Source organism: Schistocerca gregaria, chromosome 8 (assembly GCF_023897955.1).
Source record: "Schistocerca gregaria isolate iqSchGreg1 chromosome 8, iqSchGreg1.2, whole genome shotgun sequence".
Lineage (NCBI taxonomy): Eukaryota > Metazoa > Arthropoda > Insecta > Orthoptera > Acrididae > Schistocerca > Schistocerca gregaria.
This window is the reverse complement of record NC_064927.1, coordinates 415,663,462-415,686,373: the sequence shown is the minus strand read 5'-3', so window position 1 is coordinate 415,686,373 and position 22,912 is coordinate 415,663,462. Positions and strand designations below refer to the sequence as shown.

Sequence of the window (22,912 nt, the reverse complement as noted above, 5' to 3'; positions counted from 1 at the left end):
CACGAATCGAGTCGCACAACTGAGACGATACCCCATAGGCCTGCAGTTTGATTAGAAGTCACTTGTGAGGAACGGTGTCAAAAGCTTTCCGGAAATCTAGAAATAGGGAATCAACTTGAGATCCCCTGTCGATAGCGGACATTACTTCGTGCGAATAAAGAGCTAGCTGCGTTGACAAGAACGATGTTTTCTGAAACCATGCTGATTATGTATCAATAGATCGTTCTCTTCGAGGTGATTCAGAATGTTCGAATACAGTATATGCTCCAAAACCCTAATGCAAACCTACGTCAATGATCTAGGTCTATAGTTAGATGGATTACTCGTAATGCCCTTAAACAATGGTGCGACCTGCGCAATTTTCCAATCTGTAGGTACAGATCTATCGGTGAGCGAGCGTTTGTATATGATTGCTAAGTATGGAGCTATTGTATCAGCGTAATCTGAAAGGAACCTTATCGGTATACAATCTGGACCTGAAGACTTGCCCGTATCAAGCGATTTGAGTTGCTTCGGAACCCCTAAGGTATCTACTGCTAAGAAACTCATGCTAGCAGCTGTTCGTGTTACAAATTCTGGAATATTCCATTCGTCTTCCCTGGTGCAGGAATTTCGGAAAACCGCGTTCAATAACTCACCGTCGTCGGTAACTGACTTTCTGGCAGTTGCTACGAACTGTGACCTCTCTGACAGGAAGTCACGAATACAGTCACGTAACTGAGACAGTATTTCACAAGTACTCAATTTCATTACAAGCCGCTTGTGTGGTACAGAGTCAAAAGCCTACTGAATTTGAAATCTCTTGCCACTAGCGTTCATCACTTTGTGAGGGTAAAGAGCCAGTTGTGTTTCACAAGAAAGGTATTTTCTCAATCAGTGCTGACTGTGTGTCAATAGACGGTTCTCTCCGAGGTAATTCATAATGTGTCGAACACATATATTCCAAAATCCTACTGCATATCGAGTTAATAATATGAGACTGTTATTTGGTGTATTACTCCTACTACCTTGCTTGAATAGTAGTGTGACCTGCTCTACTTTCCAGTCTTCGGGTACGGTTCTTCCGTAGAGCGAAGGGTTGTATATGATTGTTAAGTATGGAGCTAATGCATCAGCATACTCCGAAAGGAAGCTAACTGATATATAGTGTGGACCAGAAGACTTGCTTTTGTTAAGTGATTTAGTTGCTTCACTACTCCAAGGATATCTGCTTCTACGTTACGAATGTTGGCAGCTGTTCTTGATTTGAATTCCGGAATTTTTACTTCGTCTTCTTTGGTGAAGGAATTTTGGAAGGCTGCGTTTAGTAACTCCCCTTTGGCAGCACTGTCGTCGATAGTATTTTCTTTGCTGTCTCGCAGAGAAGGCATTAATTGTGTCTTGCCGCTAACATACTTCACATGAGACCTGAAACTATTTGGATTTTCTGCCGGATTTCGAGACCAAGTTTCAGTGTGGAACCTAATACAAGCTTCGCACATTGAAATCCGCACTAAATTTCGAGCTTCTGTAAAAGACCGCCAATCTTGGAGATTTTGCGTCAGTTTAAATTTGGCATGTTTTTTCGTTGTTTCTGAAACATTGTTCGGACCCGTTTTCTGTACCAATGAGGATCAGCTCCGTCGTTTGTTAATTTATTTCGTATAAATCTCTCAATTGCTCCCGATATTATTTCTTTGAATTCAAGCCACTTACGGTCTACACTTACATTATGAATTTGGAAGTAGTGGAGGTTGTCTCTCAGGAAGGTGTGAAGTGAATTTTTATCTGATTTCCTGAATAGGTGTATTTCTCATTTATTTTTGGAGAATTTGGGGGTTACAATATTCAACCTCGCTATGCCAACCCTGTGTTCAATAAACCCTGCATCCGTACTGATCTCTGTTACCAGTTCTGGATTAGTTGTTGCTAAGATATCAAATGTGTTTTCAGAACCGTTTGCTATTTGCGTAGGCTCATGAACTAACTGCTCGAAATAAATTTCAGATGCTACAGTCTGGAGTCGAGCGACCGCTACGGTCGCAGGTTCGAATCCTGCCTCGGGCGTGGATGTGTGTGATGTCCTTAGGTTAGTTAGGTTTAATTAGTCCTAAGTTCTAGGCGACTCATGACCTAGGGAGTTAAGTCGCATAGTGCTTAGAGCAATTTTTTTTTAAATTTCAGAGAATGCATTCAGCATGATTACGGATGAGTTTTAAGCGGACCTCGTGATTTAAACGTGTAATCTTGCCAACATATCGAGAGTAAATTAAAGTCATCGCCAACTATAATCGTATGAGTCGGGTATGTGCTACAAATCAAACTCAAGTTGTCTTTGAACCTTTCAGCAATTGTATCATCTGAATTGGGAGGTCGGTAAAGGGATCCGATTATTATTTTATTCCGGTTGGCAAGAATGACCTCTGCCCATACTAACTCACAAGAAATATCTACTTCAAATTCGCAACATGATAAACAACTTCTAACAGCAACAACTGCGCCACCGCCAACTGTGTTTAGCCTATTCTTTCGGAAGACCGTTAGGTTCTTCTCAAAAATTACTGCTGAATTTATCTCCAGCTTTAGTCTGCCTTCAGTGCCTATAACGATTTGAAAGTCAGTGGTCTCCTTAAGCGTTAGGAGCTCTAGTACTTTCCCAATACAGCTACGACAATTTAGAACTGTTATACCGAAGGTTTCTTTATCTACGTTCTTTCTGTGTTCGGTCTGCACACTTCGAGAATGAAGTCCTTTTAGTGTTTTCCCGAGACCCTCTAACGTAAAAGAACCACTCGCTCCACGCCACACAGCCCCCGCTACCCGTGCAGCCACCTCACGCGTGGGGTGGTCTCCTGAACTATTCATGTGTTGTGGTAGTCACATGGTCTACCCGGTCCGGCTAGCCGCGCGGTCTGACGCGCTGCTTCCGAAGCGCGAAGGCGTGCCGGTCCCTGGCACGAAACCACCCGGTGGATTAGTGTCGCTGTCCAGTGAGCCGTCCACTCTGTGGATGGTTTTCCATCTGCCTCGGCGAATGCGGGCTGGTTGCTCCTACTCCGACTCAGTCGCCGACTGCTGCGCAGACACTTTCTCCACGTACGCGTTCACCATAGTTACTTTATGACGCATACATTGTGGGTACACTCGTCTGTCGTGAGGCGTTCCGGGTGGGGTGGGGGTGGGGGGTGGGGGAGGGTGGTTGGGTGTCCTCTGAGGGCCGAACCGCACAATAACGCGTGTGGGGCGGTGGTGGGTTGAGTGCTGTAGCTTGTTGTGGGGTTGTGCACCACTGAAACCTACGGCGGGAACAAGGCATCTCCGTCGTTTCTAGGTCCCCAGTTCCATACAATACAATACTCACTTGGTCTCCTCCTGCAGCAATGTACAGAACCCGCCATTGCGCTAATGAGTGTGCTTTCATCCGGTATAACAGTTACATCACAGAATTTGTATAATACTACTTCCAGTGTGTTAGAGGAACAAAGAAATGAATTGGCGTTAAAGAAATCGCAGCGAAATTTTCGATGATTTTTTTTTTTAGATCGATCTGCTAGATTGAAACACTCTGATCATGCTGTGTTTCGTTACATTTGTTAGAATTGTTGTGTTGGCAGAAGAGCCAACACCGTGTTACTAGTGGAGGCCGAAATGCACGAGTTTTAGCTCACGCAGGCTGGCGTGAGGAGGGAAGGTCTATACTGACATGAGGTCTGGAACATGACAAGGAGTTCGAATTCAGAAAGCGGACATAATTAGTTGACACTTAACTTTAATCCATTAATGATGAACGTCACTCTTGACGGTACATGAGTCACAATATTATCTGTTCAGAAGACATAGTAACTGAATATGGCGCCTTGCTAGGTCGTAGCAAATGACGTAGCTGAAAGCTGTGCTAAACTGTCGTCTCGGCAAATGAGAGCGTATGTAATCGGTAAACCACCGGTAGCAAAGTGGGCTGTCCAACTGGGGCGAGTGCTAGGAAGTCTCTCTAGACTAGACCTGCCGCGTGGCGGCGCTCGGTCTGCAATCACTGATAGTGGCGACACGCGGGTCTGACGTATACTAACAGACCGCGGCCGATTTAAAGGCTCTCACCTAGCAAGTGTGGTGTGTGGCGGTGACACCACGAGAATTTCTGTTTCTTCCAAAATATTTAGTAAGCAGAAGTTACCGACGATATGTAGGACTGATAATCATTGTGTCATGTCTCTGGCTGTGTTGATTTGCTCTTTTAAATCTGTACTGAACGAAGACAGATTCAAGCCAATTGGGTTCTGAAGCTTTTGAAATATTGTTTTTTTTTTGTGTGTGTGTGTGTGTGTCTTTTGTGTAATACAGATATCACTGGTGATGATCAACACCCGAAAATAGTTAGGTAAAATAAAGTACCACCAAAAAAAGCAGCTTAAGTCGAACATTTAACTGTTACTGTCCCATATGTACAATTTCTAAAAGCTGCAGGGCACTAAAATATACGAAGATATTAATAATTAGAACGACATGGGGAAGGTAGAGCTACCAGCCTACAGTGACACTTGCGCCCGGAACCACAAAGTTCAACATCAGGAGCACATACATCGAGCATGGACTGAAACTTACAGCATCACCTGTTTCGAAAACTAACAACTCCCGTCTTGTGGTTGCATTTAATGCTAAAGCTCCTCATCCTGAAAGCTAACCTGAAATGGAAGGGCGTCCGCTCTGCATGGTTTGGAGCGTGCTGTCAAATGGTCATTCGAAATTCGATACCATGGTCCTCCGTCATTGACATTCCTGTTCGTACAAAAGTTAATGACTGCACTTAAGCATCTATTAGGGCGTATCGAGTATGGCGTGATGGTGAGAAACGGTTGTTCTCCCCTGTATACCCGCTGAAAATACCCAACTTCTAACGTCAGATTTCTGAACGTATAGTTACGATCTCAATGCAGCAGATTTATCAGCTCCACTAGGGTAACAACGTATCACAAAAAACGGGTGTAGCGCAAAGTAAGAGGCAACAAAAGGTTTGAGGTCTCGAGAAAGTTACGCCGCCGCGAAGTATCGTGTCGCAGTGTTCTAGGAAAAGGGCAAAACACGGAGAGGAGTCTTTTGGGGCGGCGGCTGAGTTGCTCGCACTCAGGAAATTAGTGTCCGCGATCGGCAGCAGCGCCGCCTGTAATTCCGCGATTCACTCCGACCGTGATTTCGCGCGGCCGCCACGCGAAGGGGACATTAACTGGCTGAGCGTCTGAAACACGAGACGGCCATCAGTCACTGTCCGTGACGGACTTTCAAGGCCGGCCCAATTACCCAAAGTTTCTGCGGCAGGGTCTCTGCTCACCGCATCAGCCGTATTGGATGACCCACTTGACACTGGCAACAGCTGACTGATGTAAGCGACGTTAACTCCGTTCTGTGGAACTGAATCAGTAACTTGTTTCTACGAACTCAGCATTTATGCAAGCTATTCACAGCCCTAACAGCATTGTTGCAATCTTACAATTAAGTTGCAGTTGGATATTCATTATGGTCAGCACTGGTCAGCAGTCATCATCATCATCAGAATCACCTTCATCATCACTATCAAAATCGTCATCACTATCCTCATCATTTATTCCATCTTCTTCTTCATCTTCATCACTATTCACATCATCACTATCATCAGCATCATTTTCTTCATCATCAGCAACATCATCAACACTGTCATCACTATCAGTATTAACACCATCATCAATGTAGTCATTACCATCACCACTGTCATCATCATCACTGTCTTCATCATCATCACTATCACTGTTGGCATGTTCCATCATGGTCACCATCATCACCAATACCTTGAGCAATTGGACATTCAATGCGAGACAAAAGCCCCATTTTCCACCAGTTAGATTTCCGGAATTTGTGGTACTCCTGTTTCTTTTCTACCATCATCTACCCACCTTCCATTAGCTCCTTGTGTTTGACTTTTTCTATCTCATGAAACACCATCTACTACCCGTTCACACAGTTACATTTCTCACTAACCACTATTTAATATTCCCCACACACCTAGTTACACTTCCACTCACCGCATCCTTCGATCCATTTGCTTGTTTTCCAATCTTTACTAATAATTCAACACATACATGTTTCCATTCCTAGTTGATCTTCCCTTATTTCTGGAATTGTTTTCGTATTGTTCATGTCATGTCATAAACAAATTTGGTAATACACACTGACTTCCATTTTCAGACATATAAGAACACAGTTTTGAAAACTAGTTTACCAAGGAACGCTCTGAATTATGTTCACTCTTTTCTTCACTCCTTTCCCTCCCATCCACTGTTAGTTTTCAATTCTATTGAATTCGTTGTCACTCTGCACAATTTATTTTTTGGTATGTTGCTAAATGCATTATTTTATCGCAAGTGAGACTGCTTTCAAGCCGGCCGCGGTGGCCGTGCGGTTCTAGGCGCTCCAGTCCGGAGCCGCGCTGCTGCTACGGTCGCAGGTTCGAATCCTGCCTCGGGCATGGGAGTGTGTGATGTCCTTAGGTTAGTTAGGTTTAAATATTTCTAAGCTATAGGGGACTGATGATCTCAGCAGTTGAGTCCCACAGTGCTCAGAGCCATTTGAACTATTTTGATCAGCTTTCAAACCTGTTCCTGTTCCATTTACAAGTGCTTCCTATCAGTTTTTCCAGTTTAAGAATCTCAATTCTTCTCCTGGGAAACAGAGACTACTTTTTTTGATACGTAACCTCGTTACCTGGATGCCTGAAGTTCTATATCTCTAGCTTGGAAGTAGCCGCTTTGAGACCTGGCGATGGAAGAAATTTACACCGCCAAATCTGGCCTACATTAGGGCAGAAGAGGTGGCGCCGTGAAGTTCTTGATCACGTATCTTTCCACCAATGACCCAGATTAAATTTAAAAGCTCTCCCGATGAGGTCATAAGACAATGTCAGTTTTAACGTTTCGGTGAGTAACGTTGTCTGTGGTAGAGAGATTACTGGGCAAAGCACCTTTGACTGGATACCCTTGCCATCTGTGGCCAAGACAGTATGCAACTGGATTCATGCGAATCTATGATGCAGCTATTGATTTTGGTTAGGCGTAGCCACCGTTAGGAGGTATGAAGTGTCATGAGTATTCTAGCAACAAGAGAAGCGTGTTTCATTTTAATATGTAGATATTTGTAATGTATTATTTGACTCTGTAATGTAGCTATAGTTGTGATAATTTTGTTATGTACCTGAAAACTTGTCTAATTTTACAGCTACATGAAAGAGAGAACATTTAGAACATTATGGTTTATATAAAATAAACAGTAACAAGTTCGCGTAAAAGGATGTAACAACATTTTAGCACAACTGAATACTACGGATTTGCAAGTAAAGATCGACAGAAATGATAAAATGGTCTAGGCAAGGACGAGGTGTTACAGTAATGGTGGTTGTGTGATGTGAGCTCTAAGTAGTCTGTTGTGGTATGATCGAAGTTCAGTGGATACCTGGAAGAAAATTTTTGACCACACGTCAAGATACAACGTGTAAGAACTCATATTATTATAGTAAGAAACACTAATGGAAGAGGACGTAAACTTTTGTATATGCGTACTTGTAGGAAGTGAAAGACTCGTCAGTTACGCAACGGTTGAAATGCTTTAACCGAACGTCATAGTATCCAGGCTGAATAACATTAGTAGTTCTGCTGCCTCAAAACTATTTCGGAACTTTGTAATAAATGTTGTCTATATGAAGTATACAACAGTCATTCATTGGTTATACCATAATACAAACTTCTTCCAGTCTCATTATGGGTGAAAATGGGCTCTGTTGTAAAGAGGGCTGGTACACGTTAATATGAAAGACAGAAATTATGTTTATTTACCAAATTAAAACTTCTTTTGGGAACACTGGAACTACCACTGAAAGTGTGGCTGCTGTAGTTACTAAAAGCTGTGAACTGATCTTGATTGTCTATGATTACTGAGTCGATTTCAGTAGATAACTTCCAGAAAAAAACCGTTGTCTTGCTAAAGTAGAAGTTTATGCAAAGTTAGAAGTAGTGCCGCTAAATACCAACCACACATATGTCACACCGTCCACAAAATTGAAAACCACTGCTGGCTGTTTTCATGGAGTCCCAAAGGACATATTGTGTGGGTGACAGCAAAGATTGAAGTATACTTGAGAAATAATTGAGGACGAGCGGAGTAAGTGCTCCGCTAATGTGAAGCGATTGGGCCAGAGGAGTAATTATCGGCGTGCCATATCAAACCAGCAAAGAAGTTAAGAAAAATAAACAAAAGCATGGAAGCTTTTTATTCACCAAACCCCCTATATATTTAGCAAAAGTCTGTAATGAAACTTCTCAAACAAATTGTACAGAATGACCTTAAATGCAACTCAGTTCTCAGTGTAGTAATACCAGGCTCGGTATGGAAAGAAAGATTGTGAACATAGTGGCCGAAGGAAACAATGATAAATTCTTTAAAAAAGGATCTCCAGACAGTGCAAATTGTGACGTATTCTTCTTGGGTACCAATGTCACTTCAACAATCGTCTCAAAGACAATCTAATGTTCACTCTGAGGCGGCAACGATGCTGCCATCACCAGCATCGAGAATATATTGTATTGCTTGAACGAAAGGTTATCCACACAGAAGACGTGCGCCCGTAAGATAGACCGATCGGGGTGGCGGAGTGGTTAGGACAATGGACTCGCACTCTGGAGGCCGACGGTTCAATCCACCGTGCGGCCATCCCGATTTAGATTTTCCGTGGTTTCCTAAATCGCTCCAGGCAAATGCCGGGATGGTTCCTTTGAAAGGGCACGGCTGATTTCCTTCCCCATCCTTCCCTAAACCGATGAGACCGATGACCTCACTGTCTGGTCTCCTCCCACACAACAACCCAACCCCTATGACAGTGTATCTCTGTACATTTACTAAACATCGAGGGGTGTGTAAGTTATTAGAGGTGCAATTCTCTGTCACAGGTGTGATGTGCCACCAGAGTGTAGTAGTGTTGTTCATGTTTAGTGATGTGACCAGACCTGGCAGGGCGTGTAAGGACGTCAACAGCTTCAGATGCTGAGTGATCACTGCGAAGGAAGGGGAACTGCCGAGTACTCGTGTGAGACAGCCTAATCAGTAGAGATTGAAAGGAGCCGAATTGTGGGTGCCCATTTGGCTGGATAGTCGAGCTGTGGTATTCTCAGATCCGTGGGTCATTCAGATGTGACAGTGGCCTGATGTTGGAATGCGTGGGAAAGTGAGAGCAGGCATACTCGCCTGGTCGGGGCATAGCAGCAACTGGACTATGGAATTATCGTCCCATGCGTCGGCAGTCCTGACAGACGTCCGAAGCATTGTGTTGAGATATGAAACGAGATCATAAGCTACGCGAGATGACTATCGCTGGCAGTATGGCGGGGGCATTGGGAGAGATGCCAATCTTCCAATGTTTTGCAGAGGCATATCACTGTTATTCCTGGTGTCATGGTGGTGGCTGATAGAAAGTGTGTGAACTCTGGCGGTACAATGGTATGGCGCTGACATGCTGCGTCCTTGTGTGTCACCTCGCATGTAGGAATACCGCGGTGCCATTTTCACACAGGTCAGTGCTCGTAGGCACATGGTACGCCCCTCTACGAACTGTCTCTGTGATGTTGAGATATTCCTGTGGCAACCAAGATCCCCAGATCTCTCACTAATAGAAAGAATGTGGGACCATTGTTGTTGTTGTCTTCAGTCCTGAGACTGGTTTGAAGCAGCTTTCTACGCTACTCTATCCTATGCAAGCTTTTTCATCTCCCAGTACCTACTGCAACCTACATCTTTCTGAATCTGTTCAGTGCATTCATATCTTGGTCTCCCTCTACGATTTTACCCTCCACGCTGCCCTCCAGTACTAAATTGGTGATGCCTTGATGCCTCAGAACACGTCCTGCCAACCGATCCCTTCTTCTGGTCAAGTTGTGCCACAAACTTCTCTTCTCCCCAGTCCTATTCAATACTTCTTCATTAGTTATGTGATCTACCCATCTACTCTTCAGCATTCTTCTGTAGCACCACATTGCGAAAGCTTCTATTCTCTTCTTGTCCAAACTATTTATCGTCCATGTTTCACTTCCATACGTGGCTACACTCCATAGAAATACTTTCAGAAATGACTTCCTGACACTTAAATCTAAATTCGATGTTAACAATTTTCTCTTCTTCAGAAACGCTTTCCTTGCCATTGCCAATCTACATTTTATATCATCTCTACTTCGACCATCATCAGTTATTTTGCTCCCCAAATAGCAAAACTCATTTACTACTTTAAGTGTATCATTTCCTAATCTAATTCGCTCCGCATCACCCGACTTAATTCGACTACATTCCATTATCCTCGTTTTGCTTTTGTTGATGTTTATCTTATATCCTCCTTTCAAGACACTGTCCATTCCATTCATCTGCTCTTCCAAGTCCATTGCTGCCTCTGACATAATTACAATGTCATTGGCGAACCTCAAAGTTTTTATTTCTTCTCCATGGATTATAATACCTACTCCGAATTTTTCTTTTGTTTTATTTACTGCTTGCTCAATATACAGATTGAATAACATCGTGGAGAGGGTACAACCCTGTCTTACTCCCTTCCCAACCACTGCTTCCCTTTCATGTCCCTCGACTCTTATAACTGTCATCTGGTTTCTGTGCAAATTGCAAATAGCCTTTCACTCCCTGTATTTTACCCCTGCCACCGTTAGAATTTGAAAGAGAGTATTCCAGTCAACATTGTCAAAAAATTTCTCTAAGGCTACAAATTCTAGAAATGTAGGTTTGCCTTTACTTAAACTTTCTTCTAAGATATGTCGTAAGGTCAGTATTCCCTCACGTGTTCCAGTATTTCTACGGAATCCAAACTGATCTTCGCCGACGTCGGCTTCTACCAGTTTTTCAATTCGTCTGTAACGAATTCGTGTTAGTATTTTGCAGCTGTGGCTTATTAAACTGATTGTTCGGTAATTTCCACATCTATCAACACCTGCTTTCATTGGGATTGGAATTATTATATTTGTCTTGAAGTCTGAGGGAATTTCACCTGTTTCATACATCTTGCTCACCAGATGGTAGAGTTTTGTCAGGACTGGCTCTCCCAAGGCCGTCAGTAGTTCCAATGGAACGTTGTCTACTCCGGGGGTCTTGTTTCGGCTAAGGTCTTTCAGTGCTCTGTCAAACTCTTCACGCAGTATCTTATCTCCCATTTCATCTTCATCTACATCCTTTTCCATTTCCATAATATTGTTCTCAAGTACATCGCCCTTGTATAGACCCTCTATATACTCCTTCCACCATTCTGCGTTCCCTCTTTTACTTAGAACTGGGTTTCCATCTTGATATTCATACAAGTGGTTCTCTTTTCTCTAAAGGTGTCTTTAATTTTCTTGTAGGCAGTATCTATCTTACCACGAGTGAGATAAGGCTCTACATCCTTACATTTGTCGTCAAGCTATCCCTTCATAGCCATTTTGCACTTCTTGTCGATCTCATTTTTAGACGTTTGTATTCCTTTTTGCCTGCTTCATTTACTACATTTTTATATTTTCTCCGTTCATCAATTGGATTTAATATTTGTTCTGTTACCCAAGGAGTTATACTAGCCCTCGTCTTTTTACCTACTTGATCCTCTGCTGCCTTCACTACTACATCCCACACAGCTACCGATTCTTCGTCTACTGTATTTTTTCCCCCCTTCCTGTCAATTGTTCCCTTATGCTCTCCCTGAAACTCTGTACAACCTCTGGTTTACTCAGTTTATCCATGTCCCATCTCTATAAATTCACACCTTTTTGCAGTTTCTTCATTTTAAATCTACAGGTCATAACAAATAGATTGTGGTCAGAGTCCACATCTGCCCCTGGAAATGTCTTACAATTTAAAACCTGGTTCCTAAATCTCTGTCTTACAATTATATAATCTATCTGATACCTTTTACGCTATCCCAGTGCCAGTATCTACGACGTTCACCTATCTGTAACCAACTCATACTGTTCCATTCCTGTCGACCTCTATTTCATTTTCTTTACGTGTACAATTACTTTTTCTAATCAGTTTAACTTTGATATGAGTCTTTCCCAATATCCTCGAAAAATAATGTCTACGTTCAATTGCTAGTGGATCTGCGCTTCGATCCGGAATGGTTTTTTAACTAATAGTCTCACTGTCATAAACAGAAACTGGTAATACAAACCGATTGTAGACTTCCGTTTTCACACATCACAAACTAAATTTAGAAAACTGGTTTTCCAAGGAGCACTAGAGCAGACACACAACGAGTTCGGTCTCTTACGAGAATTTTCGAGATGCCACGAGTAATGAGGCCAACGGGCAGTGGCACTACAGCAGTAGTGTTTGGATAAGTTGAGAATTTGGGTCTGATTGGAGGTGTGCTAGGGTAGTTCGTGGAGTGGTAGTGACCACTATGGCAAATGTGTGTGAATTTGTAAGGGACCAAACTGCTTAGGTCATCGGTCTCTAGACTTACACATTACTTAAACTAACTTAAACAAAGTTATGCTAAGAGCACAAACACCCATGCCTGAGGAAGGACTCGAAGCACTGTGTCCAGATGGCGTAGTAGTCAGCGCATCTTCCTGCTGAGCAGGAGACTCGCGTTCGAATCCGGGACTGGCATAGATTTTCTACTTGCCCTATTGATATAAATCTGTGCCAACTGGCAGCTAATGTCTTTAACTCCTTTTTTATCGTGGGACACGCAGGTGGCGGATACTCATGTCAGATGGCGCTATCACTACTGGAGAGAGTTTGAAAGGGGCCTAATTGTGTCTCCATTTGCCTGGCAGGTCGAATCGTGGAATTTCCAGATTTAAGAACGATCTGGGTACGGTTGGTTGGTTGATTTGAGAAGGGGACCAAACAGGGAGACCATCGGTCGCAATCGGATTAGGGAAGGATGGGAATGGAAGTTGGCTGTGCCCTTTCAAAGGAACCATTCCAGCATTTGCCGGAAGTGATTTAGGGACATCACGAAAAATGCAAAATAAAGATGGTCGGACGAGAATCTGGATGTGACTGTGACCCAACGTTGGACAGCATATGAACTTTTGGGCAGGCACACTCGTCGCCAAGTTTCAGGTGGACCACGCCTGACCACCACGAGGGACGACCACTGTACTATGGACCAAGCACATAATAGCCACTTTACATCTGCGCCTAGACTGCCGTTAATACCACATGACAAACGGCTGTTTTAGATTGGTGCCGTGATGAATGACATCACATTGCATTCAATGATGAGTGGAAGCTCTACACTAACCAGGATAACCATCGTCGGCGACTTGGGAAGAATCCCCACACTTCCACTATTTAGGAGGGAAATGGTAGTGCTACTGCTGACGTCATGGTGTGGGTAGGTATTATGAATAACTACAGCTGGTAGTGACTGAGGGCTCCCTTGTGGCACGACGGTACACAGTTGCGGGACAACTTGCCTCCACAGAGGATACAATGGCTTTACAGTGTGACATCCTCCCGTAACGAATTTTCAGTGCAATAGGGATACAAACGCTATTACATGCTATTGCTGTGTAACGAGTCACTATCGATTAATGGTCCTTTACGCCAAAATATTCAGAAAATTTCCCTGAGCAACCTCCGACACGGGTTGATCCTGTGCCACTCAACAGCATGTTCGTGAAAACTCAATTTGCTTCGCAGCCACTCCCTGTCAGCTACTTGTGGCGGTTGTGTTTCTGTAGAGCCCTGGTCTCCCACCGATATTGAGAAAGTTTAGTGGCGTGGGTGGGAGTTGCTGGTGAAACTGTGTGGCGAGGAACTGTCAGTCACTTTCTATCCCACTGTTTTGTTTTGAGAAGACCGAGCATGCCGGAAAACATCTTTCAAAATGGTTCAAATGGCTCTGAGCACTATGCGACTTAGGTCATCAGTCACCTAGAACTTAGAACTACTTAAACCTAACTAACCTAAGGACATCACACACATCCATGCCCGAGGCACGATTCGAACCTGCGACCGTAGCGGTCGCTCGGTTGTAGACTGTAGCGCCTAGAACCGCACGGTCACTCCGGCCGGCGAAAACGTCTTTCTGGTTTAATGTTACCAGAATTATTTAGGAATATTCTCTAAGCAGAAATTGTAGATAAATTTTTTTTAGAAAATGTAGTCGACTATAGATGTTTCTGTCCTCCGCAAGCCACTATATGAACTGTGGTAGAGAGTGCTTTGTGCATCCCAGTCACTTCCTGTATTCTTCTTTTCCGTCGAGAATGGTTTGTAGGAAAGATGATTGATGGTAAACCTGCTAGAGATCTCCAATTTATCTGATTTTATCTTGTGTTTCTGTCGTCATCGGAGGTAGCAGGAAGAAAAGATATTTACGAGGGTTGCCCAGAAAGAAATACAACGCATTTGTTCCTTCAACAATATTTTATTGAACAAAATGAGAATTATACATACGGAAGAATAGAGTTTTATCCACACATTCCATTTTTTCCACGTAGTCTCCATCCAGTTTTACGGCCTTTCTCCAGAGCGAAACAAAGGGCTGTATGGCTTTTCGGTTCCAGTCCTTGTCCTGGAGTGGGAGCCAGTGCTTCAGTGTGTGAATCACCTCCAGATGCAGCGCCAGCTGCCGAGTCGTAATGCGTCTGTCCTCGCGGATGACAACATCAGCTCGCTGCAACATGTCAGGTGTGACAGCTGTTGGATGGTCTCCCCGACCGCCGCAAATCGTGGAACTCCGCCGAACCGCCTTCTGATGACCTCACCCTCCGTGACCAGCGACTAGCTGTACTTCTGTCGACAGCAGATGCTCCACAGACTTTGCACAAGCGCTTGTGAACATTTCCCACAGTCTGTTTCTCTGCAGCGAGAAATTCAATGACGGCAAGTCGCTTGTAACGTACATCAGCTACAGACGACATTTTGAAACTGTCCTGCAGCTACGTTATCTGTCGGAAGTGATGAAAACTTGGCGTGCTCACTCAGGAGATTTCAGATAACACATACGTAACGTTTTGCGTTCGTAGCATTGTTTCCGGCTGATGAAAAAAAATGCGGTGCATTACTTTCTGGGCAACCCTCGTATTTACTCCTCTAGAAATGTACGCTCCTTGTATGTTGAATGAAAACCACACCATCATGCACAACGCCTCTCTTGCAATATCTGGTACTGGATTTGGCTCATCATCTCTGTGACCTTCCACGCTTTCTTTCTATAGGAAGGAAATCTGCTGCTCTTGTTTGCTCCTTTTTTTATTTCTTCTGTTGATCCTATTTCGTACAGATCTCAGACTGACGAGTAGTTGTACAAGATAGTAACCAGTCAAGGAATGTTTACGTAATTCGTTTAAACATTTTTTCGAAGGACTCAATAAAGTTTCTACACTTTTTTTTTTTTCAGGTTAACTTCGGCTATGCCTACGTGACAAAAGCGGTCCGCCTTCCGGGACCAAGGCATTTCTGTTCTGTTAAAACGACTGACAAAAGACACCTTCAGCCCTCTGCTTAAGTTGGTAGCGAATGCATGCCATCGGTTTAGCCTATAGCATACATGGGAGGCAGGTCATGTATATGGACGTTGGAAGGATCTGGAGAGAAGAACTCAGTTGTTTCTCTCTCTTGTGATCCAGACCGCGACTGGAACAGATTTCTTTCTTCGAACGCAGAACCTTAGGGTCTTTTATTTGTGGCTCCACCTAGACTGGCCTGCACCTGCTAACTCCCTACCCTAAACGCGTCACTTGTATACAACACAATGAAGTATATTCTATTTATTTGACCTTATTTTCTTTTCTGTCTTTTAACATCGGCGCTTTAGGCCCACTCATAAGTTCCGACCGCTCGACGACATATACACAGCATTCAGCCATTGGTCAAACGAGGCATTTGCACGCTACCTCCATTGCAGGGGTACTCTACTCCCTGAGGACTCTTACAAAAAATCTGAGTTTGTCATCTGCCTTACCTGTCACTAATTTTATGTGGTCGCTCCATTTTAAATCGCTCCATACAAATATTAGTATTTATTTAACTACTGTGATTGCCTCCAGTGATTGTTGCGGTCGTGAATTATTCAGTAATGAGGATTCCTGCTTATTTATGCATAATACGCTATATTTGTTTTTTTTTTTTTTATGGTCATCTGCCACTCCTTGCACCAAGCGCCGATGTGCTACAGTTCGTCCCGTATCTCGCTGGAACAGCTCACGCGTAACGACCTCTCTGTATACAACGGCGAAACTTTTTGAAACTTACAAAATTTTGTGAAAGTTTTATTGGATTATTCTTCACACTAAAGAGGACTGTAACACATCAGTTAATAGAATTATGAAATATATCGCCTTGACTTTTTAATATTGTTTGCACCCTTTGCATTTTGATCGTTTATATTTTTCGGTAGTTGTAGCGGACACGAAGGTGATCTTACCTATCAGCTCAACAAGTGCGTCACAGAGTGTGTGTACTTGTTTCTTGTTGAAACCTGCTGCTCGCTGCAGACTAGTGGTTTAAACTGTGGCGTAGTCTAAAGGTTTAGCTCTGGCTCCTGTTATCGACACCGCAAAGACAATCCTTGCTATCGGAGCGTCGCTGACCACACCAGTGGGATGGAAGTTGCGAGACACGCCCACACAGAGTTCTCTGCGCCACCGTCGGCGACCTGCCTCAGAGCAGACCGACACACGGTCACGACAGGTCAGTTGTACGGCAGGCTACGTTCCAATCAAAGCCTAGTCCACAATAAGCAGCGATAAGAGAACCGCAGCAGGCGACAACAGAGTTGGAGATAACCAGTTACGCTGCTCAAGTCAATGTGCAAGCCTTTGCGTAGATTGGTTAACGTTGTGTACTTGATACGTAATCAGCATGGTTTCAGAAAACATCGCTCTTGTGCAACGCAGCTAGCTCTTTATTCGCACGAAGTAATGGCCGCTATCGACAGGGGATCTCAAGTTGATTCCGTATTTCTAGATATCCGGAAAGCTTTTGACACCGTTCCTCACAAGCGACTTCTAATCAAGCTGCGGGCCTATGGGGTATCGTCTCAGTTGTGCGACTGGATTCGTGATTTCCTGTCGGGAAGCTCGCAGTTCGTAGTAATAGACGGGAAATCATCAAATAAAACTGAAGTGATATCCGGTGTTCTCCAGGGAAGCGTCCTGGGACCTCTGCTGTTCCTGATCTATATAAATGACCTGGGTGAAAATTTGAGCAGTTCTCTTAGGTTGTTCGCAGATGATGCTGTAATTTACCGTCTAGTAAGGTCATCCGAAGGCCAGTATCAGTTGCAAAGCGATTTAGAAAAGATTGCTCTATGGTGTGGCAGGTGGCAGTTGACACTAAATAACGAAAAGTGTGAGGTGATCCACATGAGTTGGAAAAGAAATCCGTTGGAATTCGATTACTCGATAAATAGTACAATTCTCAAGGCTGTCAATTCAACTAAGTACCTGAGTGTTAAAATATACGAACAACTTCAGTTGGAAAGACAACATAGATAATATTGTGGGGAAGGCTAGCCAAAGGTTGTGTTTCATTGGCAGGACACTTAGAAGATGCAACACGTCCACTAAAGAGACAGCTTACACTACAGTCGTTCGTCCTCTGTTAGAATATTGCTGCGCGTTGTGGGATCCTTACCAGGTGGGATTGACGGAGGACATCGAAAGGGTGCAAAAAATGGCAGCTCGTTTTGTATTATCACGTAATAGGGGAGAGAGTGTGGCAGATATGATACGTGAACTGGGATGGAAGTCATTACAGCAAAGACGTTTTTCGTCGCGGCGAGATCTTTTTACGAAATTTCAGCCACCAACTTTCTCTTCCGAAAAAAAAATAGTTCAAATGGCTCTGAGCACTATGGGACTTAACAGCTGTGGGCATCAGTCCCCAAGAACTTAGAACTACTCAAACCTAACTAACCTAAGGGCATCCCACACATCCATGCTCGAGGCAGGATTCGAACCTGCGACCGTAGCAGTCGCACGGTTCCGGACTGCGCTTCTAGAACCGCGAGACCACTGCCGCGGGCTTCTCTTCCGAATGCGAAAATATTTTGTTGAGTCCAACCTACATAGGTAGGAATGATCATCAAAATAAAATACGAGAAATCAGAGCTCGAACAGTATGGTTTAGGTGTTCGTTTTTCCCGCGCGCTGTTAGGGAGTGGAATGGTAGAGAGATAGTATGATTGTGGTTCGATGAACCCTCTGCCAAGCACTTAAATGTTAATTGTAGAGTAGTCATGTAGATGTAGATGTAGACGTACAACAGTGCTGAAAGAAAGTGTTTCTACTGAACAGTGATTCGAGTTGCATTAGCAGCGACAGTGTGGTTCATCACAAGTGCTGGACGGGTCCTTTCAGTGTATGTAAATATAATTAGGTATGATCCACAGTCACAGCAAGGATGAAGTTGTGTAACCACAGATAAGTGTTCCTTTTGATTGAAAATATACTTCGATTCTTACATTTTCCGCGTGTAATAATCTCGTCAGTTACCACCTGTTCAGAGCCCGCCACTGTAGCTGAGAGGACAGCGCAGCAGCTTGTCATGTAGGGGGACCCGTATTCGATTCCCGGTAGAGTTGCAGATTTTCTCCGTTTAGGGAATGGGTGTTTGTGTCGTTTTCATCATCATCATTTCATCTTCTTCGACGCGCAAGTGGTCGAAGTGCGGTCACCTCAAAATACTTACCCCAGGCGATCCAGTCTTCCCGCCGGGAAGCTCTCGCCCCACGATATTTCACCTGCACATAAACTTTTCGTCTGAAATTTGTAACATCGTCGTAGAATACTGTTTGCAAGATAAGTATTCGCAGCTGCCAATATGGGGAACAATTGGCTGTATAATGGAATGACGACAATGACAATTTGTGCCAAAACCGGGCTTAGAAGCCAGATTTCCCGCTTATCGCAACCAGTCGCCTTAACCACATTTTTTGTTTATATTCATTTCGCTTGTTATTGTTCGTTGCATTTGGTCTGGGCGGACATCACATGACATTCTTTCAAGTTCATCATTGATTCCTTCACTCAGGTTTTTTTATTATTATTATTATAGAGGGCTGCCAGTCCTCTGATCGAACAGGCTGAGCTACCGTACTGGCTAACCACTTTGGATATCCGTACACGCTTCCTTGACCGACCCAAACTTGAGAAGTTAGACTGTCTACATTCTTATAAGGTAGTCCATTAAATTCGTCACATAATGCTCGCAACATTATTTAGGCTCCCGCCACAGGAACACTTAGCCAACAAGAAACCTAGACCATTGTTGGTATAATCATGTGCCTAGGCTCGTAATACTAAAATATATGATTGAAAGAACATACGCTGTTGACGATCCATAGCTTCACGAAATAGTTAGAAATGAATTCGCTGAATGCGAATTCTTTGACTTCAGATGCACCAGGAATAGATTCATCTACCCAAAAGTGATGTACGAAAATGTTTGCCGGAGAGAGACCCAAACGCCGATTCCTCGCTCATTCCGAGCAGTCACCATAACCACATAGGTTATGAATTGCTAATGTTAGATGTGTTCAGATGTGTGTGAAGTCCTATGAGACATTACTGCTAAGGGTATCACTCCCTAAGCTTACACACTACTTAACCTAAATTATCCTAAGGACAAACACACACACCCATGCCCGAGGGAGGATTCGAGCCTCTATGACCAGCTGCACAGTCCATGACTGCAACGCCTCCGAACGTTAGGTGGACTACGTGAAAAGGATCTGGACAGCGTGACGTATGGATGTCTGGATCGGTCCAGGAAGCATGCCCAGATAGCCAAAGTAATTAGGGCGACCACTGATGATAAGCACGAAATCGGGATCTGAGTCCTGGTTCAAATGGCTCTGACCACTATGGGACTTAACATCTCAGGTCATCAGTCCCCTAGACTTAGAACTGCTTAACCCTAACTAACCTAAGGACATCACACACATCCATACCCGAGGCAGAATTCGAACCTGCGACCGTAGTAGCCGTGTGGTTCCGGACTGAAGCGAGTCTCAGTGCTGATCATTTTTTGTGTGTCTGTATTTGGTAGTACACACATACATGATACAACTGATGTGAAGGAGTTAGCAGCCAGCCAACTAATTTAGAAGCTCTCTATTTTGTGAAGTACAATCCGAAATTGATTTATCTGATACAATTTGAACGTATTGCTGTGGGAGTTTAACATTGCCGTTGTAACTAGTTTCACCAATTATCACAGCCGACAATGTCCGCCCCCGGTAGCTGAGTGGTCAGCGTGACAGAGTGTCAATCCTAAGGGCCCGTGTTAGATTCCCGGCTGGGTCGGAGATTTTCTCCGCTCAGGGACTGGGTGTTGTATTCTCCTAATCATCATCATTTCATCTCCATCGACGCGCCAGTCGCCGAAGTAGCGTCAAATCGAAAGATTTGCACCAGGCGAGCGGTATACCCGACGGGAGGCCCTCGTCACACACTATATAGATATTATCAGTTGTGTGTTAAGTTACCGTAAAAATGTATTATTACGTACTTTTGAAGAAAACACACCACCCGAAACTTAAAGACTGCAAAGAAGAACTCACTAGGAACAGATAACCTAGAACCACTTCGAAACGAGTTTTTCTTTTCTTTTCTTTTCTTAATTCAAAATCACGTGAATAGCTTTGTTCCTCCGTAGTTCAGATTGCGGAGGAGAAACTCTTGCTAGCCCTAACGCTAGAGTTTACAGACGGTTTTTGTCCGATACATTCCACTGTCATAGAGTATCTGACCTTGTCCTACTTCGTCGATGCAGTCGCCTCACCGTACGTATTAAAATGCTCTGAAGATGGTTGAATAGCCGATACAGGTTACCAAACACAAGTGAATCGTGACTTGGAGTGCTCTTAGTGGCGTATAGCGAGTGGCGTAGAGGCAGCGCAGACTCACCGACGACGTGCAGCGAGATGAAGTGGCTCATCTTGTTCTCGGTGCTGACCTGGCACTCGTACTGGCCAGCGTCGCGCGCCTGCACGTACTTTATCTGCAGCGTCCACGTGTCCGTCGCCTCGACCAGGAACGCCTGGAAACGGTCGTCCGCGATGAACGTGTACCGGTCCACCGTCAGGATGTGCGCGTCGCGCCGCCGGATCCACGACACCTGCCGGCAACAGTCACCACTTCAATCTCCCCGCTCTCCCTCTCACTGCCGGTCCCAGTCGAAACCTCCACCTGTATGCAGGTTCATTGTTACATTGTGCTGACTGGTAAATATCACACATTTCACACAATATTTTATACAAAAACATATACTGACGGAAATGCGAAGTACTACATCATACATCTCTTCACCAAACGTTAGCAAAATGACACCTCAGTATTTCGAGGTCTGTGGGACATGTTGACCAAATTTCATCCTCATGCGACCTATCATTCAACATTGGCTGTATAGAAGAAAGCCATCCCTACATACGTAGATTTAATTAGAATTATTTATTTATTTATTTACTTCTCAAGTAAAGACCTGCTGCCTGTTATTATATAGCAGGTCATACAGTGTTTGATTTTACATGTTATATCATACAAATTCAGTATACACTACTGGCCATTAAAATTGGTATACCAAGAAGAAATGCAGATGATAAACGGGTATTCATTGGAGAAAATATAATATACTAGAACTGACATGAGATCAGATTTTCTCCCAATTTGGGTGCATAGATTCTGAGAAATCGGTATCCAGAACAACCACCTCTGGCCGTAATAATGGCCTTCATACGCCTGGGCATTGAGTGAAACAGAGCGCGTACAGGTAGAGCTGCCCATGCAGCTTCAACACGATACCACAGTTCATCAAGAGGAGTGACTGGCGTATTGTGACGATCCAGTTTCTCGGCCACCATTGGCCAGACGTTTTCAATTGGTGAGATCTGAAGAATGTGCTGGCCAGGGCTGCAGTGGAACATTTTTTGTATCCACAAAGGCCCGTTCGGGACCTGCATAATGCGGTCGTGCATTATCTTGCTGAAATGTAGGGTTTCGCAGGGATCGAATTAAGGGTAGAACCACGGGTATTAACTCACCTGAAGTGTAACGTGCATTGTTCAAAGTGCCGTCAATGCGAACAAGAGCTGACCGAGACGTGTAACCAATGGCACCCGATACCATCACGCTGGGTGATACGCCAGTATGGCGATGGCGAATACACGCTTCCAATGTGCATTCACCACCATGACACCAAGCACGGATGCGACCATGATGATATCGTAAACAGAACTTGGAACTATCGCAGGCTCCCCTGTCTGTGATGGAGCGTCAGGGGTACCCGCAGCCATGGTCGCCGAGCTCATAGTACATGCTGCTGCAAACGTCGTCAAACTGTTCTTGCAGATGGTTATTGTCTTGCAAACGTCCCCATCCGTTGACTCGGGGATCGAGACGTTGCTGCACGATCCGTTACAGTCATGCGGGTAAGATGCATGTCATCTCGACTGCTAATGATACGAGGTCGTAGGGATCCAACACGGCGTTCTGTATTACCCTCCTGAACCCACCGGTTCCATGTTCTGGTGACAGTTAGTGAATATCGACCGACGCGAGCAGCAATGTCGCGATACGATAAGCGGCAATAGCGATAGGCTACAATACGACCTTTAACAAAGTCGGAAACGTGATGGTACGCATTTTTCCTCCTTACACGAGGCATCACAACAACGTTTCACCAGGCAACGCCGGTCAACTGCTGTTTGTGTATGAGAAATTGGTTGGAAACTTTCCTCTTGTCAGCGCGTTGTAGGTGTCGCCACCGGCGCCAACCTTGTGTGAATGCTCTGAAAAGCTAATCATTGGTGGTGTAGCAATTTTAATATCCAGTAGCGTATATTGAATAATGGTGTTCCGAGTATAAAACTATACCCAGTGACGAGAGTACTAAGCGTGAGTAGTGTGAAACTGGTGTGAGTCATTCTAGC

General features: G+C 44.2%; 1 protein-coding gene across 2 annotated transcripts in view; it reads right to left on the bottom strand.

Moving 5' to 3' along the window:
• Positions 1-22,912, bottom strand: part of LOC126284488 (protein sidekick-2-like) — a 905,210-nt gene that overhangs the window by 51,040 nt on the left and 831,258 nt on the right. For both annotated transcript variants that reach the window (XM_049983448.1, XM_049983449.1), the window contains one exon: positions 20,892-21,102. In XM_049983448.1, the coding sequence (XP_049839405.1) occupies positions 20,892-21,102 (211 nt within the window). The remainder of the gene's footprint in view (positions 1-20,891; positions 21,103-22,912) is intronic.